Source organism: Cherax quadricarinatus, chromosome 9, assembly GCF_038502225.1.
Source record: "Cherax quadricarinatus isolate ZL_2023a chromosome 9, ASM3850222v1, whole genome shotgun sequence".
Taxonomy (NCBI): domain Eukaryota; kingdom Metazoa; phylum Arthropoda; class Malacostraca; order Decapoda; family Parastacidae; genus Cherax; species Cherax quadricarinatus.
In genome coordinates this window covers 3728850-3750352 of record NC_091300.1, presented here as the reverse complement: position 1 = coordinate 3750352, position 21503 = coordinate 3728850, and the positions used below count along the sequence as shown (strand labels likewise).

The window sequence follows — 21503 nt, the reverse complement described above, 5'->3', positions numbered from 1 at the left end:
AGTAGAGTTTTGGGGGGAAATGGAGGAATGGCAGTTTGGAATGGGGTAATATCCCATGGAGCAGGGAAGTGTCTCTGTTGCCTAACTTGAGATAGATCATGTAGCTGGCTCATGCGGAGGTCAGTTCCAGTTTTTTCGATCCATCTGGAAGGATGTTCACCAGTGCTGAGGAAAGTTTGGAGGGCTTCTGTGCAGGGGTTTGAATGGGCTAACCTAAGCTATTGACCCCAATAAGGATATTTCTTTCAGTAACACGATCTCTAATGCTTGGAATATTAAGTTCTTTCCGCATATTTAAAATTTTGGCAGTACGAGGGCATCCTAGGATGATCCTCATTGCTTCGTTTTGCAGTTTTTTCAGCCCTCCAAGCTTCCAGTCAGACACGAGTGCAAGTAGTGGCGCCGCATAATCAACCATTGATCTAATATAAGCAAGATACATAATTTTCACAATTTTAACATTAGCTCCATACCTGGGATGAAAACCTGCCACAACTCTAAGTGCTCTCAGCCTTTCTTTGTATTGGCGACAAAGTCTTGTTACAACAGTTCCAAGTAGTGGAACCTCAAAGCCTAGATACCTGTATCTGCTTACATATTCTAGAAGAGACCCATCATGCAATTGGATCTGACGAACTGTACCTCTCTGCCGAGGAGGATGCTTGTTGAGAATCTTTGTTTTATCCCCTGAGATTATTAACCCCAGGTCTTGACACGAGGCTAGTACATGATTAAGAATGTTTTGGGTGTTGGAGAATCCGGTGGTGTGAATCATTATATCATCAGCAAAATTTTTTTTTTTTTTTATTATCACACTGGCCGATTCCCATCAAGGCAGGGTGGCCCAAAAAAGAAAAACTTTCACCATCATTCACTCCATCACTGTCTTGCCAGAAGGGTGCTTTACACTACAGTTTTTAAACTGCAGCATTAACACCCCTCCTTCAGAGTGCAGGCACTGTACTTCCCATCTCCAGGACTCAAGTCCGGCCTGCCGGTTTCCCTGAACCCCTTCAAAACTAACCATATAATGATGGGGCTGGCTAGGTATAGCATTAAGTAAGGCATTAATCAGAATATTGAAAAGGGTGGGACTAAGCACACCTCCCTGTGGGGTTCCTAATTCAAATTCTTTAGTTACACTTCTATGTCCCTGGAACAACACAGACGACTTTCTGTTGGACAGGTAACCTTTAATCCAGCGGAGAAGCCATCCTTCAATATCCATTCTGGCAAGTTCACTAACGATTACATGTCGGTTGGCTACATCAAAAGCAGATTTAAGGTCAAGGAAGGTAGTGTATGAGCTGTCAGTGTGCAGAGTGAGAAAGGTGGTAATGCAATGATGCACACTCCTTCCATGCATGAAGCCATGCAACCGGGGAGACAAGAATTGCTTAATTCTGTGCATAAGACGATTAAGAGCAACATAACATTTGTCTATAAAATACTGAGTGTACAAGTTAATAACTTTAAGTCAAAGATGACAATAACAATGCAGTAAATTATAAAAGCTCACTTACCTGTCCCCTGTAAACCCCTTCCCATACCCCTTGGGTACTTATATTCCAATTTGATAACCCTTAGTCTAGATTAAGGAATAAGGTTTATAAAAAGGGATAATATAAGGAGCATAGAATATAAAGCATAAAAAAATAATGTATTAAATAGGGAACTGGCTGTAATATGATAAGAGTGAATGAGTTAAGACATAAATTATGACTGGATGCATTAGAGATGAGAGCAAATGTAGTGTCACCCAATAATAAGATTACATAGTAGAGTAATTTTTTTCTTTTTCAACACGTCGGTTGTCTCCCACTGAGGCAGGGTGACCCAAAAAGAAAGAAAATCCCCAAAAAGAAAATACTTTATCATCATTCAAACTGAACTCATAAGGGCCATACAGCATTAGAGCCATACAGAAATCAGTATTTTTGCTATAAATTTGCTGTCTTACAGAAATCGGCCATGCTACAGAAAGCATTCAGCTTGCAGAGATTAGTTCTCTCACAAAAGTTTGTTGTCTTATAAAAGAGTCAGTGATCATAAAAAACTATCAGCCCACAAAAAAATAATCCTGATATGAAATTTATTTGTTGTACAGAAAGCATCTTGCAGATGCTTATTCTCTAATCGGTGTCTGATCTTTGACAAATTTGTGAAGTAGCTTAAACGTATTTGAATCCTACTAAATTAATTATTGGGGATCTGTTTTAAGAACTAATCCCAAACAGTAAGCTGGAATAAGTTCTAAGTTGACACATATCCCTCACCAAATGTTGAAGGTTCCAATACTTACATGACTTTCTCAACAGATTGTTCTGGTCTGCACATAGTAAGTGACCCTCTTGATGCTTGCATCAATGACCTACAAGATATGACATTTGACAGTGAGTAACTGTTTTTTTTTTTTTTTTGTAACCTTTGTTATCGATTATAAAAGGAGCTAATTTGTTACCGCTGTTTGAGAAGCAAGTGTTTTGAAGTATGTACTGTACATCCTTATGAATTCAAAAGAAATTATAAAATATATTTGAATGGTGTATGCAATAGCTTGTTAATTCTTGATAGGTTAAGTTAGATAAGGTTTGTCAGGAAACAGGACAGTTGTTTCCTGATGTGGGTCTTAATCATATGATGACCCACAGTTGGAGTCTTTGGTCATCTGTCTGAGGCCTCCCTCTAGCCTACTGGTTCACCTCTTTAAAAATTATGGTTATCATTATTGATAAGCATAAAATTCTTGATAGTGGTTATACAGTCCATTATTATGTACCAATGACTGAACATGAATTGAGTACACATTCTTTCTTTATTGCAGCAGATAGGATGACATTTGAGGATCTGCAGAGCTTTCTTACTTTAGATGCTGAGGTAGCTGGTGCCAAGTCCAGGACTCATATTATTGATAATTGCTCTCTGGTGAATGACATGAATCAGGTGAGCAGCTTTCTCTTGGTAAGATCAATTTCAAAGATAAAATTCAAGCATTAATTTTAAATCAGCATACCTACTGCACAAATAAATTTAAAAATGATACATGATACAAATTTAAATACTGGTATCAACAAAGTGTCTGTGATTTATACATTGGATTGTGTGCAGCCAGCAATAACAGCCTGGTTGATCAGACCCTCATCTGCTGCTAGGTCTGGTCATGAATTGAGCAGTGGGGGATTGACCCCTGGAACACCCTCCAAGTACTATACCTGTAGTACGTAAAATAAAAAATCTGACATAAGTTATAGCAGAATAGTTTTACAATTTATTCTCATTCTTCTATAAATAAAAAGGCTAATGCTTAATAATACACAAACATGTATGTACTCAGACTCGATTTGCCTCTAAATGTGTTGTCTGTAGAGAATTCATTTTATGGCCTCAGTTGTCCTAGCTCTCTCGTATAACAGGAGGTCACAACAGTATGCTAAACCTCTAGGGGGTTGTCCTAATTTACCAAAAGAGATAGGATCATTGAGCCTATGTTTGTATACCTTGCTCTGTGTTCTCACTGATGGATGACCTATATTTTTCAATACTATGACTAGAACCTATACTTGTACTGACTTGTCACCTTGCTCCTCAACTGAGTATTCTAATTTCACTTGGGAGTTTCCCTTGATGACTCCCATGGAAGTGATCACTGCCTGATTTTTTGTATGGAATGTGTTTACACTGCAGTCTCACATATTTAACCTAGATGTCATTACTGTATTTGAGAGTCCAAGGTTATGAAATTCTTCCACTTTAGGTGAATTTTTTGCAGAGTCGCAAATCAGTCGCTTGATACCATGAATGACTCCTTACTCCGTTTTTTGAAGATACCTTATGCTGCAATAACTATGGTATATAACAAAGCTTATCACCAAGTCCACTGATATCCAAAATGAAATAAAAATTAGAGTTCTTTATTTCCCCCCAAAAATGGAAACTGCTCAGTGTGGTGAAGAGCCAGAGTTGGAGAGGTAGATTAGCAATACTTGTAAAAGAAACATTATAAGCTACAGAAATTTAAGTCCTAAACACATTAGTACAGGAGGTCCCTGTTTGTATGGCTCTTAGGTTCACGACCCTGTGTGATAGCGAAAATTGCCAGTGGATGGAAAAGAGCAGTTTTTTCATTATCAGATATGTCTAAAACACCTGATATATTAAGTGCTAAATACAGCTAGGCATAAAAAACAGATTAAGAAGTAAAATAAATACAAGGTACATATAATACTTGCCTTAAAATATGGTGCCGATCACCCTTTTGTTACTCAACTGTTGAGTGAAAACAGCAGAAAAGTGGTAAAACATCAAACATAATGAACAATGGCTCAGTTGAAAGCCAGTGAAAATGTGGAACACCTAAAAGAGGGTGCCAAATATGTGGGGCCCTCCTGTATGTGGCAAAAGCAAAGTACTGTATCATGTTTATGTGTTCATGTGTGCAAGCAAAAACTAATTAATCCATGTGTCATGTCATTTAACTTTTGGCTCTAGCGATGGGCTAGTAACCCCTTCTGTAGACATTTACTAAAAAAGAGAAGAAAAACTTTATGAAACTGGGATGCTTGAATGTGCGTGGATGTAGTGCGGATGACAAGAAACAGATGATTGCTGATGTTATGAATGAAAAGAAGTTGGATGTCCTGGCCCTAAGCGAAACAAAGCTGAAGGGGGTAGGGGAGTTTCGGTGAGGGGAAATAAATGGGATTAAATCTGGAGTATCTGAGAGAGTTAGAGCTAAGGAAGGGGTAGCAGTAATGTTGAAGGATCAGTTATGGAAGGAGAAAAGAGAATATGAATGTGTAAATTCAAGAATTATGTGGATTAAAGTAAAGGTTGGATGCGAAAAGTGGGTCATAATAAGCGTGTATGCACCTGGAGAAGAGAGGAATGTCGAGGAGAGAGATTTTGGGAGATGTTAAGTGAATGTATAGGAACCTTTGAACCAAGTGAAAGAGTAATTGTGATAGGGGACCTGAATGCTAAAGTAGGAGAAACTTTTAGAGAGGGTGTGGTAGGTAAGTTTGGGGTGCCAGGTGTAAATGATAATGGGAGCCCTTTGATTGAACTTTGTATAGAAAGGGGTTTAGTTATAGGTAATACATATTTTAAGAAAAAGAGGATAAATAAGTATACAAGATATGATGTAGGGCGAAATGACAGTAGTTTGTTGGATTATGTATTGGTAGATAAAAGACTGTTGAGTAGACTTCAGGATGTACATGTTTATAGAGGGGCCACAGATATATCAGATCACTTTTTAGTTGTAGCTACACTGAGAGTACAAGGTAGATGGGATACAAAGAGAATAGAAGCATCAGTGAAGAGAGAGGTGAAGGTTTATAAACTAAAAGAGGAAGCAGTTTGGGTAAGATATAAACAACTATTGGAGGATAGATGGGCTAATGAGAGCATAGGCAATGGGGTCGAAGAGGTATGGGGTAGGTTTAAAAATGTAGTGTTAAAGTGTTCAGCAGAAGTTTGTGGTTACAGGAAAGTGGGTGCAGAAGGGAAGAGGAGCGATTGGTGGAATGATGATGTAAAGAGAGTAGTAAGGGAGAAAAAGTTAGCATATGAGAAGTTTTTACAAAGTAGAAGTGATGCAAGGAGGGAAGAGTATGTGGAGAAAAAGAGAGAGGTTAAGAGAGTGGTGAAGCAATGTAAAAAGAGAGCAAATGAGAGAGTGGGTGAGATGTTATCAACAAATTTTGTTGAAAATAAGAAAAAGTTTTGGAGTGAGATTAACAAGTTAAGGAAGCCTAGAGAACAAATGGATTTGTCAGTTAAAAATAGGAGAGGAGAGTTATTAAATGGAGAGTTAGAGGTATTGGGAAGATGGAGGGAATATTTTGAGGAATTGTTAAATGTTGATGAAGATAGGGAAGCTGTGATTTCGTGTATAGGGCAAGGAGGAATAACATCTTGTAGGAGTGAGGAAGAGCCAGTTGAGTGTGGGGGAAGTTCGTGAGGCAGTAGGTAAAATGAAAGGGGGTAAGGCAGCCGGGATTGATGGGATAAAGATAGAAATGTTAAAAGCAGGTGGGGATATAGTTTTGGAGTGGTTGGTGCAATTATTTAATAAATGTATGGAAGAGGGTAAGGTACCTAGGGATTGGCAGAGTTCCTTTGTATAAAGGCAAAGGGGACAAAAGAGAGTGCAAAAATTATAGGGGTATAAGTCTGTTGAGTATACCTGGTAAAGTGTATGGTAGAGTTATTATTGAAAGAATTAAGAGTAAGATGGAGAATAGAATAGCAGATGAACAAGGCGGCTTTAGGAAAGGTAGGGGGTGTGTGGACCAGGTGTTTACAGTGAAACATATAAGTGAACAGTATTTAGATAAGGCTAAAGAGGTTTTTGTGGCATTTATGGATTTGGAAAAGGCGTATGACAGGGTGGATAGGGGGGCAATGTGGCAGATGTTGCAGGTGTATGGTGTAGGAGGTAGGTTACCGAAAGCAGTGAAGTTTTTACAAGGATAGTGAGGCTCAAGTTAGAGTATGTAGGAAAGAGGGAGATTATTTCCCAGTAAAAGTAGGCCTTAGACAAGGATGTGTGATGTCACCGTGGTTGTTTAATATATTTATAGATGGGGTTGTAAGAGAAGTAAATGCGAGGGTCTTGGCATGAGGCGTGGAGTTAAAAGATAAAGAATCACACATAAAGTGGGAGTTGTCACAGTTGCTCTTTGCTGATGACACTGTGCTCTTGGGAGATTCTGAAGAGAAGTTGCAGAGGTTGGTGGATGAATTTGGTAGGGTATGCAAAAGAAGAAAATTAAAAGTGAATACAGGAAAGAGTAAGGTTATGAGGATAACAAACAGATTAGGTGATGAAAGATTGGATATCAGATTGGGGGGAGAGAGTATGGAGGAGGTGAATGTATTCAGATATTTGGGAGTGGATGTATCAACGGATGGGTCTATGAAAGATGAGGTGAATCATAGAATTGATGAGGGGAAAAGGGTGAGCAGTGCACTTAGGAGTCTGTGGAGACTTTGCCTTGGAGGCAAAGAGGGGAATGTGTGAGAGTATAGTTTTACCAACGCTCTTATATGGATGTGAAGCATGGGTGATGAATGTTGCAGCGAGGAGAAGGCTGGAGGCAGTGGAGATGTCATGTCTGAGGGCAATGTGTGGTGTGAATATAATGCAGAGAATTCGTAGTTTGGAAGTTAGGAGGAGTTGTGGGATTACCAAAACTGTTGTCCAGAGGGCTGAGGAAGGGCTGTTGAGGTGGTTCGGACATACAGAGAGAATGGAGCGAAACAGAATGACTTCAGGAATGTATCAGTCTGCAGTGGAAGGAAGGCGGGGTAGGAGTCGGCCTAGGAAAGGTTGGAGGGAGGGGGTAAAGGTGGTTTTGTGCGTGAGGGGCTTGGACTTCCAGCAGGCATGCGTGAGCGTGTTTGATAGGAATGAATGGAGACAAATGCTTTTTAATACTTGACGTGCTGTTGGAGTGTGAGCAAAGTATTTGTGCTTGGGGATCAACTGCAGCAACACACCTAAAGCCAATAATAACCCAGCAAAGAGCTGCAGTAAGAATAATCACTAAATCCCATCCCTGGCAACACACCCCCCCACTCTTCATAGATCTGAACTTACTCCCTGTTCAGTACATCCACACTTAGTACTGTGCAGTCTACATCTACAGGACCTTAAATTCCAATATTAACCTTGACCTAAAACACTTTCTTGATAGGTGTGATAGAACCCACAGGCATAACACCAGACACAAACATCTCTATGGCATTCCCCGTGTCCAACTAAACCTTTACAAAAATTCAATGTATGTCAAAGGCTCTAAAATCTGGAACACCCTACCTGAAAACTCTACAACTGCAGACACATTCATCACCTTCAAAACTACCGTTAGAAAACATCATATCTCCCTGATACACCCCGTCAACTAGTTACACGAATACCACCTGGTGGTTCACACTTACACTCACCCATTTGACCATAAACAGAAATATCATTCTCAATCTTAAAATAATGAATCCTAACTAGTCATAAGTTGGCCTGTGATACTCCAATACTGAAACTATGTATGTATTGTGCCAAAACAAAAGCATTGACATTGCTAAACTCACAAACTAGTATTTAGTCACTTAGCCATATTACCAACTTACCTCATATTTTTGTAATATTTTAAAGTTAAGAATTAATCTAAGTCTGCCCGAAATGCCTAGCCATGCTAGGTGTTCTAGTGGCCCCCTCTGTAATTAGTATTTTATTACATGTAAACCACACAATAACCAAATTCTGTAAACTCAGCATTGTAATCCTTATAGAGAATAAACTTTGAATTGAATTGAATTGAATTAATAAAATAAAATAATTCATCTTTCAATTTTTCTACTCTAGGAAAGTCCAGCTGTAGCAGTAAATTTCCAGAATAATGTAGTACGAGCAGTTTTCAATATATTACTATCAGGCAAGATGACTCTGCGGTGTGCCTTCAAATCTAAGTATAGGCATCACAATCAATCCATGGTAGGTTTCTTATTTTACTTTATATAATATACCTGTATTAGTTTACCATTTTTATAGTTTTTTTTTTACCAGGCTTGCAATACTAATGTTGAAATCTAGCAGTGATAGTCATAACTGAATTGTACAACACAGAATACAGAGGAAGCAGTGTGTTAGTGACCTACAGCATTTGCGTTTTTTTTTTTTAAACTGTGAATCTCCGTGCACATGAGTCGACCCACACTGATCCAGGTCTTGTTTACCTGCACCACTGGACACCATTATTAACAATAATGTTTCACTCACACAAGGCTTTATAAAGCCCCTGTGTGGATGAAACATTATAAAGGTAGCCACTATTTAAGTGCCATTTACTCCACCTTGCCAAAATTTACATGCCACTCCAGTTCCTGTGCATGAAGTTTTATTCCAATTTTACATAGAAAGCCTCCTTAACCCAAAATGTCAACTGAGGATAATTCTCCACATATTCTTCATGCCTTTTGAATGATAGAGAAAAAAAGGGAGAGTTTGGGAGACAGTAGGATTTGTGGCAAGACTAAATTTAAGAGTGAGCCAAACAGGCTTTAACTAGAAACTGTAAAAGTGAATAAATTCTAAGTTGCTATCCACAACATAAAAATTAAGAAATTCATGGGCACTTGATTAGCAAGAAATGTTCAAGACAGGAGACTAGATGCATATGCAGGGGATTTACATTCAACAATTTTATAAAGGTGTGAAAATAAAATGTCATTATATGTATTTCTACAGTCATAAATCATCATTATTGAAAACTGTAGCAGAACAAGTAATGTTGTATGTTTATACTTTTAGGTTGTGCTGGAAACAACCAACATGCTGACGGTGATGGACTCAAGGGCTGTTGTTTTTGAGGTTGACAAAACTCGAGTAGAAACTGTTAATGAAAGTGTGGTAAGCAAATACTATATACAGTGTATAAATAACTTGGAAGATAAGCCTTTTATACATTAATTCATGAGCATTATTAACCCTTTCAGGGTTTCGGACGTACTAGTACGGCTTACGTACCAGAGTTTTTGACGTACTAGTATGCCTAAATTCTAGCGCCCTCAAATCTAGTGAGAGAAAGCTGGTAGGCCTACATATGAAAGAATGGGTCTATGTGGTCAGTGTGCGAAATATAAAAAAAATCTTGCAGGACACAGTGCATAATGAGAAAAAAAAACTTTGACCGAATTTGCACTGTATTTTCGTATGGTATTTATTGTTGTATTCTAGTTTTCCTGGTCTCATTGTATAGAATGGAAGACATATTACAGAAATTGAGATGATTTTGAGTGGTTTTACAATGAAAAGTACCTTGAAATTGAGCTCAAAGTAGCAGAAATGTTCGATTTTTACCGAAGTTCAAAAGTAAACAAATCATGCCAAGCGTCCAATACACATCAACTGGTGAGTCTAATATTCTTTTACAAGTGTGCCGATATTATTTATACCATTTCTACACTAATGCAGTAGTCTGCATGACAGTAAATATTCTATTTTTTGTGAGAATAAAAATTCAAAGTGGAAAGCAAAAGAATGTAAGAGGGGCGTGGGGACGTGACTAATGAACAGAGGAAATGTTATTTTAATGCCTGGAATGTCTTTCTTGTTTATTCTGGACCCTATTTGGAAATTGGCATCTTTTGAAATTTGTGTGAAATTGGCAAAATTGCTAAATTCTGACCACTGTATTGGTTGAAATTGGTAAATGGGTGGTTTCTTGTACTCATTCGATAGAAAAAATGGAGTTCTAGCGAAATAGTTATGATTTTTGTCAACTAGTACACTGGAATTGGCTGAAAATAGGGCTCAAAGTGGGCAAAATCGCCAATGTGTAAACATTGTCGAGACTGCTAACTTTGCGAGAGCATAATTTCGTAAGTTTTCCATCAAATTTCATACTTTTGGTGTCATTATGATTGGGAAAAGATTCTCTATATTTTCATAAGAAAAAATATATGTTTTTTTTTTTTGAAATTTGGGAGACCCTGAGAACAAGTCTGGGAGAGGGCCTGGGGACCCTGAAAGGGTTACTGAAGTAGCATAAGTCCTGCATTACACTAATTATTACTGTAAGATCAAGTAGTGGTGCAGTTTAGCAAGAACCCAGTTTTTACTTCCCGGTATTTTTACCAATGAGTAAAGATAGATAAGCACTTAGCATGAACTTTAGAAGTCACTGCACTTTAATTAAAATTGAAAATGAAATTGATAATAATTTTATTTCCAAATAGAGCTTACAAAAGTTACGAATGTGAATAGTTACCAGTACAGTACGTAGTTACAAAAATGATCCCAAATGGATGAACAATAGATTAAAACATCTCATTGATCAAAAGAGAGGCATATATAGGCATATCAAAAGAGGGGATGGGCAGTTAAGAAATCAGTATATTCAGTTAAAGAGAGAAATAAAGAAAGGAATAAGAAAAGCAAAAAGGGATTATGAGGCTAAGGTCACAAGGGATTCAAAGACTAACCCAAAAGGGTTCTTTCAGGTATACAGAAGTAAGATTAGGGACAAGATTGGCCCACTTAAGAGTAACTCTGGTCAGATCACTGACAGTGATAAGGATATGTGTGAAATTCTCAATACCTACTTCCTCTCAGTTTTCACCCAGGAAAATACTAGTGATATTCCTGAAATAATAGATTATGTAGGACAGGATGATAATAAACTATGCACGATTACGGTAACTAGTAACATAGTCCTCAGACAAATAGAGAAACTAAAACCAAACAAATCCCCAGGTCCTGATGAACTGTTTGCAAAGGTGTTAAAGGAATGTAAAGAGGAACTTAGCATACCTTTGGCTAATCTTTTTAACATATCACTACAAACTGGCCTAGTTCCTGATAAGTGGAAAATGGCAAATGTAATACCTATTTACAAGGCAGGTGACAGGTCCATGGCTTCGAACTACAGACCAATAAGCCTTACCTCCATAGTGGGAAAATTTATGGAATAAATAATTGCCGAAGCAATTCGTAGCCATCTTGATAGGTACAGATTGATTAATGAATCTCAACACGGTTTTACAAAGGGGCGTTCCTGTTTTACGAATTTACTAACTTTTTTCACTAAGGTGTTTGAGGAGGTAGATCATGGTAATGAATATGATATTGTAAGGCTTTCGATAGAGTTCCACACCAGAAGCTATTGAGGAAACTTAAGGCACATGAAATAGGAGGAGAAATTTTTTCCTGGGTAGAGGCATGGCCGACAAATAGGCAGCAGAGAGTTTACATAAATGGGGAGAAATCAGAATGGGGGCACATCACAAGCGGCGTTCCTCAGGGGTCAGTGTTGGGGCCTTTGTTGTTCACAATTTACATAAACGACATAGATGAGGGAATAAATAGAGACATAAGCAAATTTGCTGATTGTTGTGATAGAAACACAGGCCTTATCTCTAGGCTTTATTGAACATAGAATCTTCATAGTACTTCTGCAACAACAAAATATAATGACTAGTACATCTAATAATGGCTTCTACAGGGATGGTGATGTCTTGCATATGTCAAGAGAAAAGTTATAACTACAGGCCACATATTTAAACTCACCATGTAATCTGCATCGCTGATAAATGGATAAAGTAGGAGAGAATCACACACCATGTGTTGGTGCCCATGACACACACCAAACTGTTGTTGTTGTTAAGGGCCCCTAGAGGTGGTGCAGTATTATCCTGCTGCTGCTCCCCACAGGACCAGTATCACTACAATCTCCCCCTTCTAAAATATCAGAGACAGTAATCTCCCAAACTGTTAGGTGGGCAACGTACACGTCCCGACCTTCGTAGCCCTTGAGCCTCTTCACCAGGTTCGATATTTTCCAGCAGGGTTTGATTAACTGCTGGAGCAGAATCCTCTATTTCCATAGGGGTAGTCTCAAGGGGCTTTCCAGGAGAAAACGAAGCATCTTTCACATCTATTGGTGTATCTTGAGATTCCACACTAATAGGGATTTCAACTGGGGCTAAATGTCTTGTAGATACTGTAGTCTCTTCACCATTTTGGTAGCGAATGTGGGCGTAATGTGGATTAGCTTGCAGGAGCTCTACCTCTTCCACTAAAGGATCCATCTTGTTCATCCTACGGTGACTCTTCAGGAGAACGGGTCCAGGATGACATAACCAAGTGGGCACGGAGGCTCCCGTAGAGGAACGACGTGAATAGTTGAGGAGTCTTTCATGAGGGGTTGCATTAGTAGCTGTGCACAGCAGTGATCTAATAGAGTGAAGAGCATCAGGTAGGACAGTTTGCCAGTGTTGAACAGGTAGATTGCGCGACTTTAATGTCATTGTAACTGCCTTCCATATAGTACCATTGAACCGCTCCACTTGACCATTGCCTTGAGGGTTGTAGCTTGTCGTTCTGCCAAAAACTCCTGAAGTTCGTTACTCATGAACGAGGATCCCCTGTCTGAATGGATATAAGCTGGCATACCAAAAATAGAGAACAACTGTGAAAGACAACTAATAACAGTTGAAGCAGCCATATTTGCACAGGGGAATACAAAGGGAAACCTTGAATATTCATCTACTATGTTAAGGAAATACCTATTCTGATTTGTGCTTGGTAGAGGTCCTTTGAAATCTATATTCAATCTTTCGAAAGGCTGGGTGGATTTTATGAGATGAGTCTTCTCTGGCTGATGAAAGTTTGGCTTGCACTCTGCACATACTCTGCATGCTCTGATCACTTGTCGCACATCTTCCACTGAGTAGGGCATGTTCTTTGATTTGACAAAATGGTACAGGCGTGTAACTCCTGGGTGACACAAAGCCTTGTGGAGAGCTGAGAGTGATTGCAAATCATGACATGCTGCTCCACAGTGGGACCTAGAGAATGCATCAGGTGAGATGTTCTCTTGACCCGGTCGGTACAGAATATCAAAGTCATAACACGATAGTTCCATCCTCCAGCGTAATATCTTGTCATTCTTTATCCTACTTTTGTGCCTCTTGTCGAACATATACATCACGGACCGTTGGTCAGTCCTTATGGTGAAATGTCTACCAGTTAAATAATGCCTCCAGTGGCGAACTGCTTCTATGATGGCCTGGGCTTCCTTTTCTACAGCAGCATAACATTTCTCTGATCCTTGAAAAGTTCTCGAAAAGAAGGCTACTGGTCATCCTGCCTGAGATAAGACTGCAGCAATGGCAATGTCAGATGCATCTGTTTCCACTTCGAATGGTAGGGACTCATCAATGGCTTGAACTACTGAGTTTTCAATGTCCTGTTTGAGAGTATGGAAAGCGGCTTCTGCTTCCTTTGTCACAGGAAATGTGGTAGCACTCAATGGGCGGACTTTACTTGAATAGTTGTAGATCCATTGTGAGTAATAAGCAAAGAGACCAAGAGTTCTTCGGAGTGACTTTTTGTCTTGAGGCATTGGAAGTTCCCGTAGAGGTCGTAGTCGTTCAGGGTCTGGGAATATTGAACCTCCTTCCACTACATAACCAAGGATGCTAAGCCTTTTAGTTGAAAAAGTGCACTTTTCCTCATTGTAACTGATATTTTTCTTCTTGGCGGCTTCCAAAAACTTATCAAGGTTTGCATCATGTTCCTCCTGGGTCTTGCCACAAATGGTAACATTATCTAAATACGCGTAGGTTCCCATGAGTTGCTCTTCCTGAATGAGTGAATCCATGATTCGTTGGAAGCAGGCTACCCCATTGGTGACTCCAAAAGGGACTCTGGTAAACTGATACAGGCCATCACTAGCCTGAAACGCTGTGTATGGTTTATCTTCATTCCTTATAGGGACTTGATGATAGGCACTCTGCAGATCCATTGTGCTAAACACGTAGTACTGAGCAATTTTGTTCACTGTATCGTCAATTCGAGGTAGAGGGTACCCATCAAGAAGTGTAAATTTGTTGATTGTCTCAGAGTAATCGATAGCCAGTCTCCGTTTCCTATAACCATCTTTGGTAGCTAAAAGTAGGTGGTGACACTAAAACATGAGCATGAATGTTTGTTACAGTATATTACAGTATGTAAAATAGACATTAATTATTTACAGTCATGCAAGGCATAAATTACATGCAGTCTGGGAGATACTTTTGTAATGAGTTTTTGGGACCAAGTAAACCAAGTCCTAACCGATATAAGCTGGGAAGATATAATAAGCAACACAGACCCCAACTTATGCCTAGAACAGATTAACTTGGTGGCACTCGATGTATGCACAAGGCTTATTCCTCTAAGAAAAAGGAGGAGTAGATGTAAAATAGAAAGAGACAGGTGCTCCCTTTACAGGCGACGGAAAAGAATAACAGAGCGGCTAAAAGAGGTCAATATATCTGAAATGCGTAGGGAGACACTGGTCAGAGAAATAGCAAGCATCGAACTCAAGCTAAAGGAATCTTATAGGAGTCAGGAATCGCGGGAAGAACTAAAAGCCATAAATGAAATTGAAAGAAACCCAAAGTATTTCTTCTCCTATGCCAAATCGAAGTCGAGAACAATGTCCAATATTGGGCCCCTACTTAAACAAGATGGGTCCGACACAGATGACAGCAAGGAAATGAGTGAGCTACTCAAGTCCCAATATGACGCAGTTTTTAGCAAGCCGCTAACCAGACTGAGAGTCAAAGATCAAAATGAATTTTTTATGAGATAGCCACAAAATATGGTTAACATAAGCCTATCCGATGTTATCCTGACGCCAAATGATTTCGAACAGGCGATAAATGACATGCCCATGCACTCTGCCCCAGGACCAGACTCATGGAACTCCGTGTTCATCAAGAACTGCAAGAAGCCCCTATCACGAGCCTTTTCCATCCTATGGAGAGGGAGCATGGACACGGGGGTCGTCCCACAGTTACTAAAAACAACAGACATAGCCCCACTCCACAAAGGGGGCAGTAAAGCAACAGCAAAGAACTACAGACCAATAGCACTAACATCCCATATCATAAAAATCTTTGAAAGGGTCCTAAGAAGCAAGATCACCACCCATCTAGAAACCCATCAGTTACACAACCCAGGGCAACATGGGTTTAGAACAGGTCGGTCCTGTCTGTCTCCACTATTGGATCACTACGACAAGGTCCTAAATGCACTAGAAGATAAAAAGAATGCAGATGTAATATATACAGACTTTGCAAAAGCCTTCGACAAGTGTGACCATGGCGTAATAGCGCACAAAATGCGTGCTAAAGGAATAACAGGAAAAGTCGGTCGATGGATCTATAATTTCCTCACTAACAGAACACAGAGAGTAGTCGTCAACAGAGTAAAGTTCGAGGGAGCTACGGTGAAAAGCTCTGTTCCACAAGGCACAGTACTCGCTCCCATCTTGTTCCTCATCCTCATATCCGACATAGACAAGGATGTCAGCCACAGCACCGTGTCTTCCTTTGCAGATGACACCCGAATCTGCATGACAGTGTCTTCCATTGCAGACACTGCAAGGCTCCAGCTGGACATCAACCGAATCTTTCAGTGGGCTGCAGAAAACAATATGAAGTTCAGCGATGAGAAATTTCAATTACTCAGATATGGTAAACACGAGGAAATTAAATCTTCATCAGGGTACAAAACAAATTCTGGCCACAAAATAGAGTGAAACACCAATGTCAAAGACCTGGGAGTGATCATGTCGGAGGATCTCACCTTCAAGGACCATAACATTGTATCAATCGCATCTGCTAGAAAAATGACAGGATGGATAATGAGAACCTTCAAAACTAGGGATGCCAAGCCCATGATGACACTCTTCAGGTCACTTGTTCTATCTAGGCTGGAATATTGCTGCACACTAACAGCACCATTCAAGGCAGGTGAAATTGCTGACCTAGAAAATGTACAGAGGACCTTCATGGCCGCATAACGGAGATAAAACACCTCAATTACTGGGAGCGCTGGAGGTTCCTAAAACTGTATTCCCTGGAACGCAGGCGGGAGAGATACATGATTATATACACCTGGAAAATCCTAGAGGGACTAGTACCGAACTTGCACACGAAAATCACTCACTACGAAAGCAAAAGACTTGGCAGATGATGCAACATCCCCCCAATGAAAAGCAGGGGTGTCACTAGCACGTTAAGAGACCATACAATAAGTGTCAGGGGCCCGAGACTGTTCAACTGCCTCCCAGCATACATAAGGGGGATTACCAACAGACCCCTGGCAGTCTTCAAGCTGGCACTGGACAAGCACCTAAAGTCGGTTCCTGACCAGCCGGGCTGTGGCTCGTACGTTGGTTTGCGTGCAGCCAGCAGTAAAAGCCTGGTTGATCAGGCTCTGATCCACCAGGAGGCCTGGTCACAGACCGGGCCGCGGGGGCGCGACCCCCGGAACTCTCTCCAGGTAAACTCCAGGTAGATATGGAATTTTTTGTAGTAAAGTAATTTGGCAGATACTGACTTGATATGTAGAAATTTTTTACCAATAATTTTTTGAAAATGAAATTGAAAGGTCTTGTTATGCATTTGAAATACTGAAAGTTGATTTAATTTAATTGCATGACAATAAAATGAATATAATATACAGTATATTAAAACACATGGCAAGCTTGGAACCTCAATAATTTTATTGGTCTTGTATGCAGAGGACTGTGAAAAAACATTTCACACTATACTGCATAATATACTGTTAAACTTATTCTTTCTTCTTGGAATTAAATTGTAATTAATGTGTTGTAAATTTTCTGAAAAAAAAATGAAAAAAAAATGCATTTGCACAGTGTGTTTTTCTCGTGATGCAGTCTTCAAAATGTAACCAATGTATGTTATGTGTTCTTTGCATAATAGTTGCTAGTATAGTGTATAATGCTGTGACACATGCATTACCTATAAAATATGAATCAAAATGTCATGGGCTTGTGGAAAAATGGCACGAGGTTTTGATAGACTGAGTACAGATTGATGCATAACCCATGGCCTGGTAGGCAATGCTCTTGCTTCACATGCTGAGTGCCCATCGTTCAATCCCCAGCAAGGATGGAAACACTGGGTGTGTTTCCTTAAACCTGTTGTCCTGTTCACCTAGCAAGCAAGTAGGTACCTGAGTGTTAGTTAACTGGTGTGGGTTGCATCACGGGGGACTGAGGACCCCCAATGGAAATAAAACACAGTCCCTCAATGATGCACTGACTTTCTTGGGTTATCCTGGGTGGCTAACCCTCCAGGTTTAAAAATTCAAACAAAATCTTATCTGAAGTGTTGCATTAACCTTACACATACAATGATTGAAGAAAACAACTCCATTTAAAAATGTTGAACACCTGAGATGTGTAGACATCTTCTCACATTGTTTCCAGCAAATATAATTCTACTTACCTTTGATTTTCTGCAAAATATTATGAGAGAATAATGACAGAACAAGGCAAACATATGGTTACCATATCCACCCACATACTGAATATTATTTCTTTAATAACTGTGAAGGTAATAACCAAATTTAATCTATATTGAACACTTATGAATACAAATTTTTATTTCTTTGTGGTACAAAAAAATGTAGTTTACATGTAATAAAACACTGGTAGGCACAAAAGAAAGTCACTAGTATGTAATGCATTTTAGGCAAACTAATTCTCATGTTTAAAGACTACTTAAAATTGATATGTAGTCACCTTTTCTAGTTCTGTGAAAATACAATACTGCGTATGCATACTTGGTCAGTAATTATGGGTGGTGTGGGTTTCAAGGCATGCAGCAAACAAGCTGTGCATTACTCATCCAATATCCAGTTGACTTAAACTGACATTTGGTACATATTTCACATCACTATGCCTCCCCGGGTGACACACACACTCGCTCATCCTTCAGTGAAGTTTTGGCCCATTTAATGAGCAGTGGTGAATGTTTCTTTTGGTCACTCTTCCTTGGTAAGAAATGCTTAATGTTCCATAAAAGCATAATGTTAAAACATGCAGTTTGACTTCATTTCAAGGGCAATATACTAAAGGACTTTCATGATCTATCAGATATATATTCTCTTGGTTTAGAAGTATCATATTAATAATAGAGTAAAATATTGAATATTTGTAATCTACCACTCTTCACCTGTCTAGACTTAAGTAGTCTTGAAGTATTATGTTAAGGCTGCCTGAAATGCCTTAGCATGATAGTGGCTTTCTTTGTACCAGTCAGATTATGAAATGTAAACACATGTTATAACCTTAGCAAAGAAATAAAGTTTTGATTTTGGGAATGTGATTGATACATCAGAAAATTTCTTTGAATTTGCTTCGCATGCTTTTGGTTAACTTATGTATTAAAATATCATTTGTTTCTTGTGGTTTTGTTACATGCATAATCATTTCATTTAATAATCGTATCATTAGACAACTTAATTATGTTAAACTTAGCATTCAAATAAGATAGTTTAACTACTTCCCTCCACTACAGATTTATACTCTCTCGAAGTCATTCTATTTTGTTCCATACTCTTTATAGAATGACGAGTGTATAAAACTGTAGTGGAGGGAAGGCGGGGTGGGGGTCGGCCTACGAAAGGTTGGAGTGAGGGGGTAAAGGAGGTTTTGTGTGCGAGGGGCTTGGACTTCCAGCAATCATGTGTGAACATGTTCGATAGGAGTGAATGGAGACAAATGGTTTTTAGGACTTGACATGCTGTTGGAGTGTGAGCATGATAACATTTATGAAGGGATTCAGGAAAACCAGCAAGCTGGACTTTAGTCCTGCCTGCCAGCCCTGTCCCACCAAAGCAAGGTGGCCTAAAAAAAAAAAAAAAATTTGAAAGTTTCTCTTTTTGACTTAAGTAATGTACTGTGTACAGAAGGGGTTACTTGCTCCTTGCTCCCGGCATTTGTCTCCTCTTACGACATGCACCTAGAGTCAGTACCTGATCGTATGTCAGTTTGTGTGGCCAGCAGTAACAGCCTGGTTAATCAGACCCTAATCCACCATGAGGCTTGATCTCAGACTGAGCCCTAAGGGTGTTGACCCCCAAAACTCTCTCCAGGTAAATGCATGACTTACAGAGGGAGAATTCTGCTCCACTTCCCCAGGAAGATAAGAGGAAATAAACAAGAACAAGAACTAGTAAGAAAATAGAAGAAACCCCAGAGAGGTGTGTGTGTGTATATATATGCTTGTATGTGTAGTGTGACCTAAGCATAATTAAAAGTAGCAAGATATACCTGAAATCTTGCATGTTGATGAGACAGAAAAAAGACACCAGCAATCCTACCATCATGTAAAACAAATACGGGCTTCTGTTTTATACTCACTTGGCAGGACTGTAGTACCTCCCTGGGCAGTTACTGTCTATCAACCTACTACTTAGAATTATTATTATTATTATTTATAAACATGCAAATCATTGTAACTCTGCTTTATAATTCTTCAATAAATACTGTGTATAAATGTGCTATTTATTCTTTCTGTCAGGTGACATTAACTGTGACAAGCACCTCATCACTGGATTCAGCTACCTGTATCATCATATACCAGCCTAACTCATCTACTACAGGTATAGAATTACCAACCTCTCTATTATTCGAAGACTATTCTTTCAATTTAACTCAGATTAATCTTTTTTTTTATGCAGGGGCAGAGCCAGAATATTGAGAGCTTTGTAAAGTGGCTGTTTGGTTGACAGGGCAGGCTAGGAGACTTTGTTTTGAAACACCGTTTTTATTAATTACTATTTTTATTTGGGGGCTTTGGGGGTCTGAGGGAATTTTGGGGAGAATGAAACCTCCAGGTGCAACCCCCCCACTTGGTACTGCCACTATTTTTAGGAGTCGAATTTTTTTAATAATTTTGAGTGTATGTAATTATCTACCTCTCCTTGCTTTACACAGAGGAAGCAATCCTGAAAAATCCTACAGCAAACTTATCTCTGGCTGAGTTACATAACAGGAGGTAAAGTATGTTTGCTGGGCACCATAGTGAGTGTCTTAGACCCAAATTACTAAGTATAGGATGTACAGACCCTGTTTTTATGGCCAGGACTCCAAAAGCCTAAGTCTTTTAAATTAGTAGCAGCCTTTTGACATATCTTCAATGTTCACAGCTCAAGGTCTGGGTTATTTAGAGCAAGGGACCTCTCACCCCTTTTCTCCATACCTACCCAGTCTGCCATCCCTCCATTTGACTTTATGGAGAAGTGCCTAACCTACAAGAGTGGTTAAGATGGCATTTCTCATCAGTAACAGTCAGTATTGCCAAGAATACATGGCCAGTTATAAATGGCCAGTTATAAAGGCATAACACTATGAAATCTTATACACACTTAATGCAGTGAAATCTTTACTGGTACAACATTGCACTCAGGAGTGGGAATGCCTCATGCCCACCTGGCTCCTGATGTCAAACCTATGCTTGCATTGATGCCTATGGCCTGAGGAAGCATGTTAAGAAACTGGAGGAAGTGCAGAAGTATGCAACAAGGCTAGTTGCATAGGTAAGGGGCATGAGCTACGAGGAAAGGCTAATGGAATTAAATCTAATAACCTCAGAGGACAGAAGGACTAGGGGAGATGCGATACCAGTATACAAAATACTTGGAGAAATTGATAGGGTAGACAGGGACAGGCTGTTTGAGAGGCAGGCAAGAGGTACTCTGGGGCACAGCTGGAAGTTAGTCACAGATGAGTCAGGAAGTATTTCTTTAGGTTCAGGATGGTCAGAAAGTGGAATTATCTTAATGAGGAAGTGGTGGAAGTAGACTCCATACATAGTTTTAAGAATAAGCATGATGACTCCTACGAGGCTAGGAGAGAGTGAATCTGGCAAGCAGCAAGTTGAAAGGCGGGGGCCAGGAGCTAAGACTTGACCCTCTGCAACCACATACAGGAGGGCCTCTCTTTACAGCACTTTGCTTTATGACATTTCACTAATGCAACGGTTTTCAATTATACCCATTCTTCATTCATTCAGGCTTCCTACAATAAATATATTCACCACTCACTATAAGCTAAGGACAAAAATATTTTAAGGTAAGTAATGTATGAAAGAGGAGAAGGTACCTAGGGATTGGCGGAGAGCATGTATAGTCCCTTTAT

At 39.5% G+C, this 21503-nt stretch overlaps 1 protein-coding gene across 2 annotated transcripts in view; it reads left to right on the top strand.

Annotated features, from left to right (window-relative positions):
- The window catches only part of LOC128685978 (uncharacterized), a 379974-nt gene that overhangs the window by 192614 nt on the left and 165857 nt on the right, over positions 1 to 21503 (top strand). For both annotated transcript variants that reach the window (XM_070083171.1, XM_070083170.1), the window contains exons 27-31: positions 2319 to 2393; positions 2825 to 2943; positions 8366 to 8494; positions 9311 to 9409; positions 19885 to 19966. In XM_070083171.1, the coding sequence (XP_069939272.1) occupies positions 2319 to 2393; positions 2825 to 2943; positions 8366 to 8494; positions 9311 to 9409; positions 19885 to 19966 (504 nt within the window). The remainder of the gene's footprint in view (positions 1 to 2318; positions 2394 to 2824; positions 2944 to 8365; positions 8495 to 9310; positions 9410 to 19884; positions 19967 to 21503) is intronic.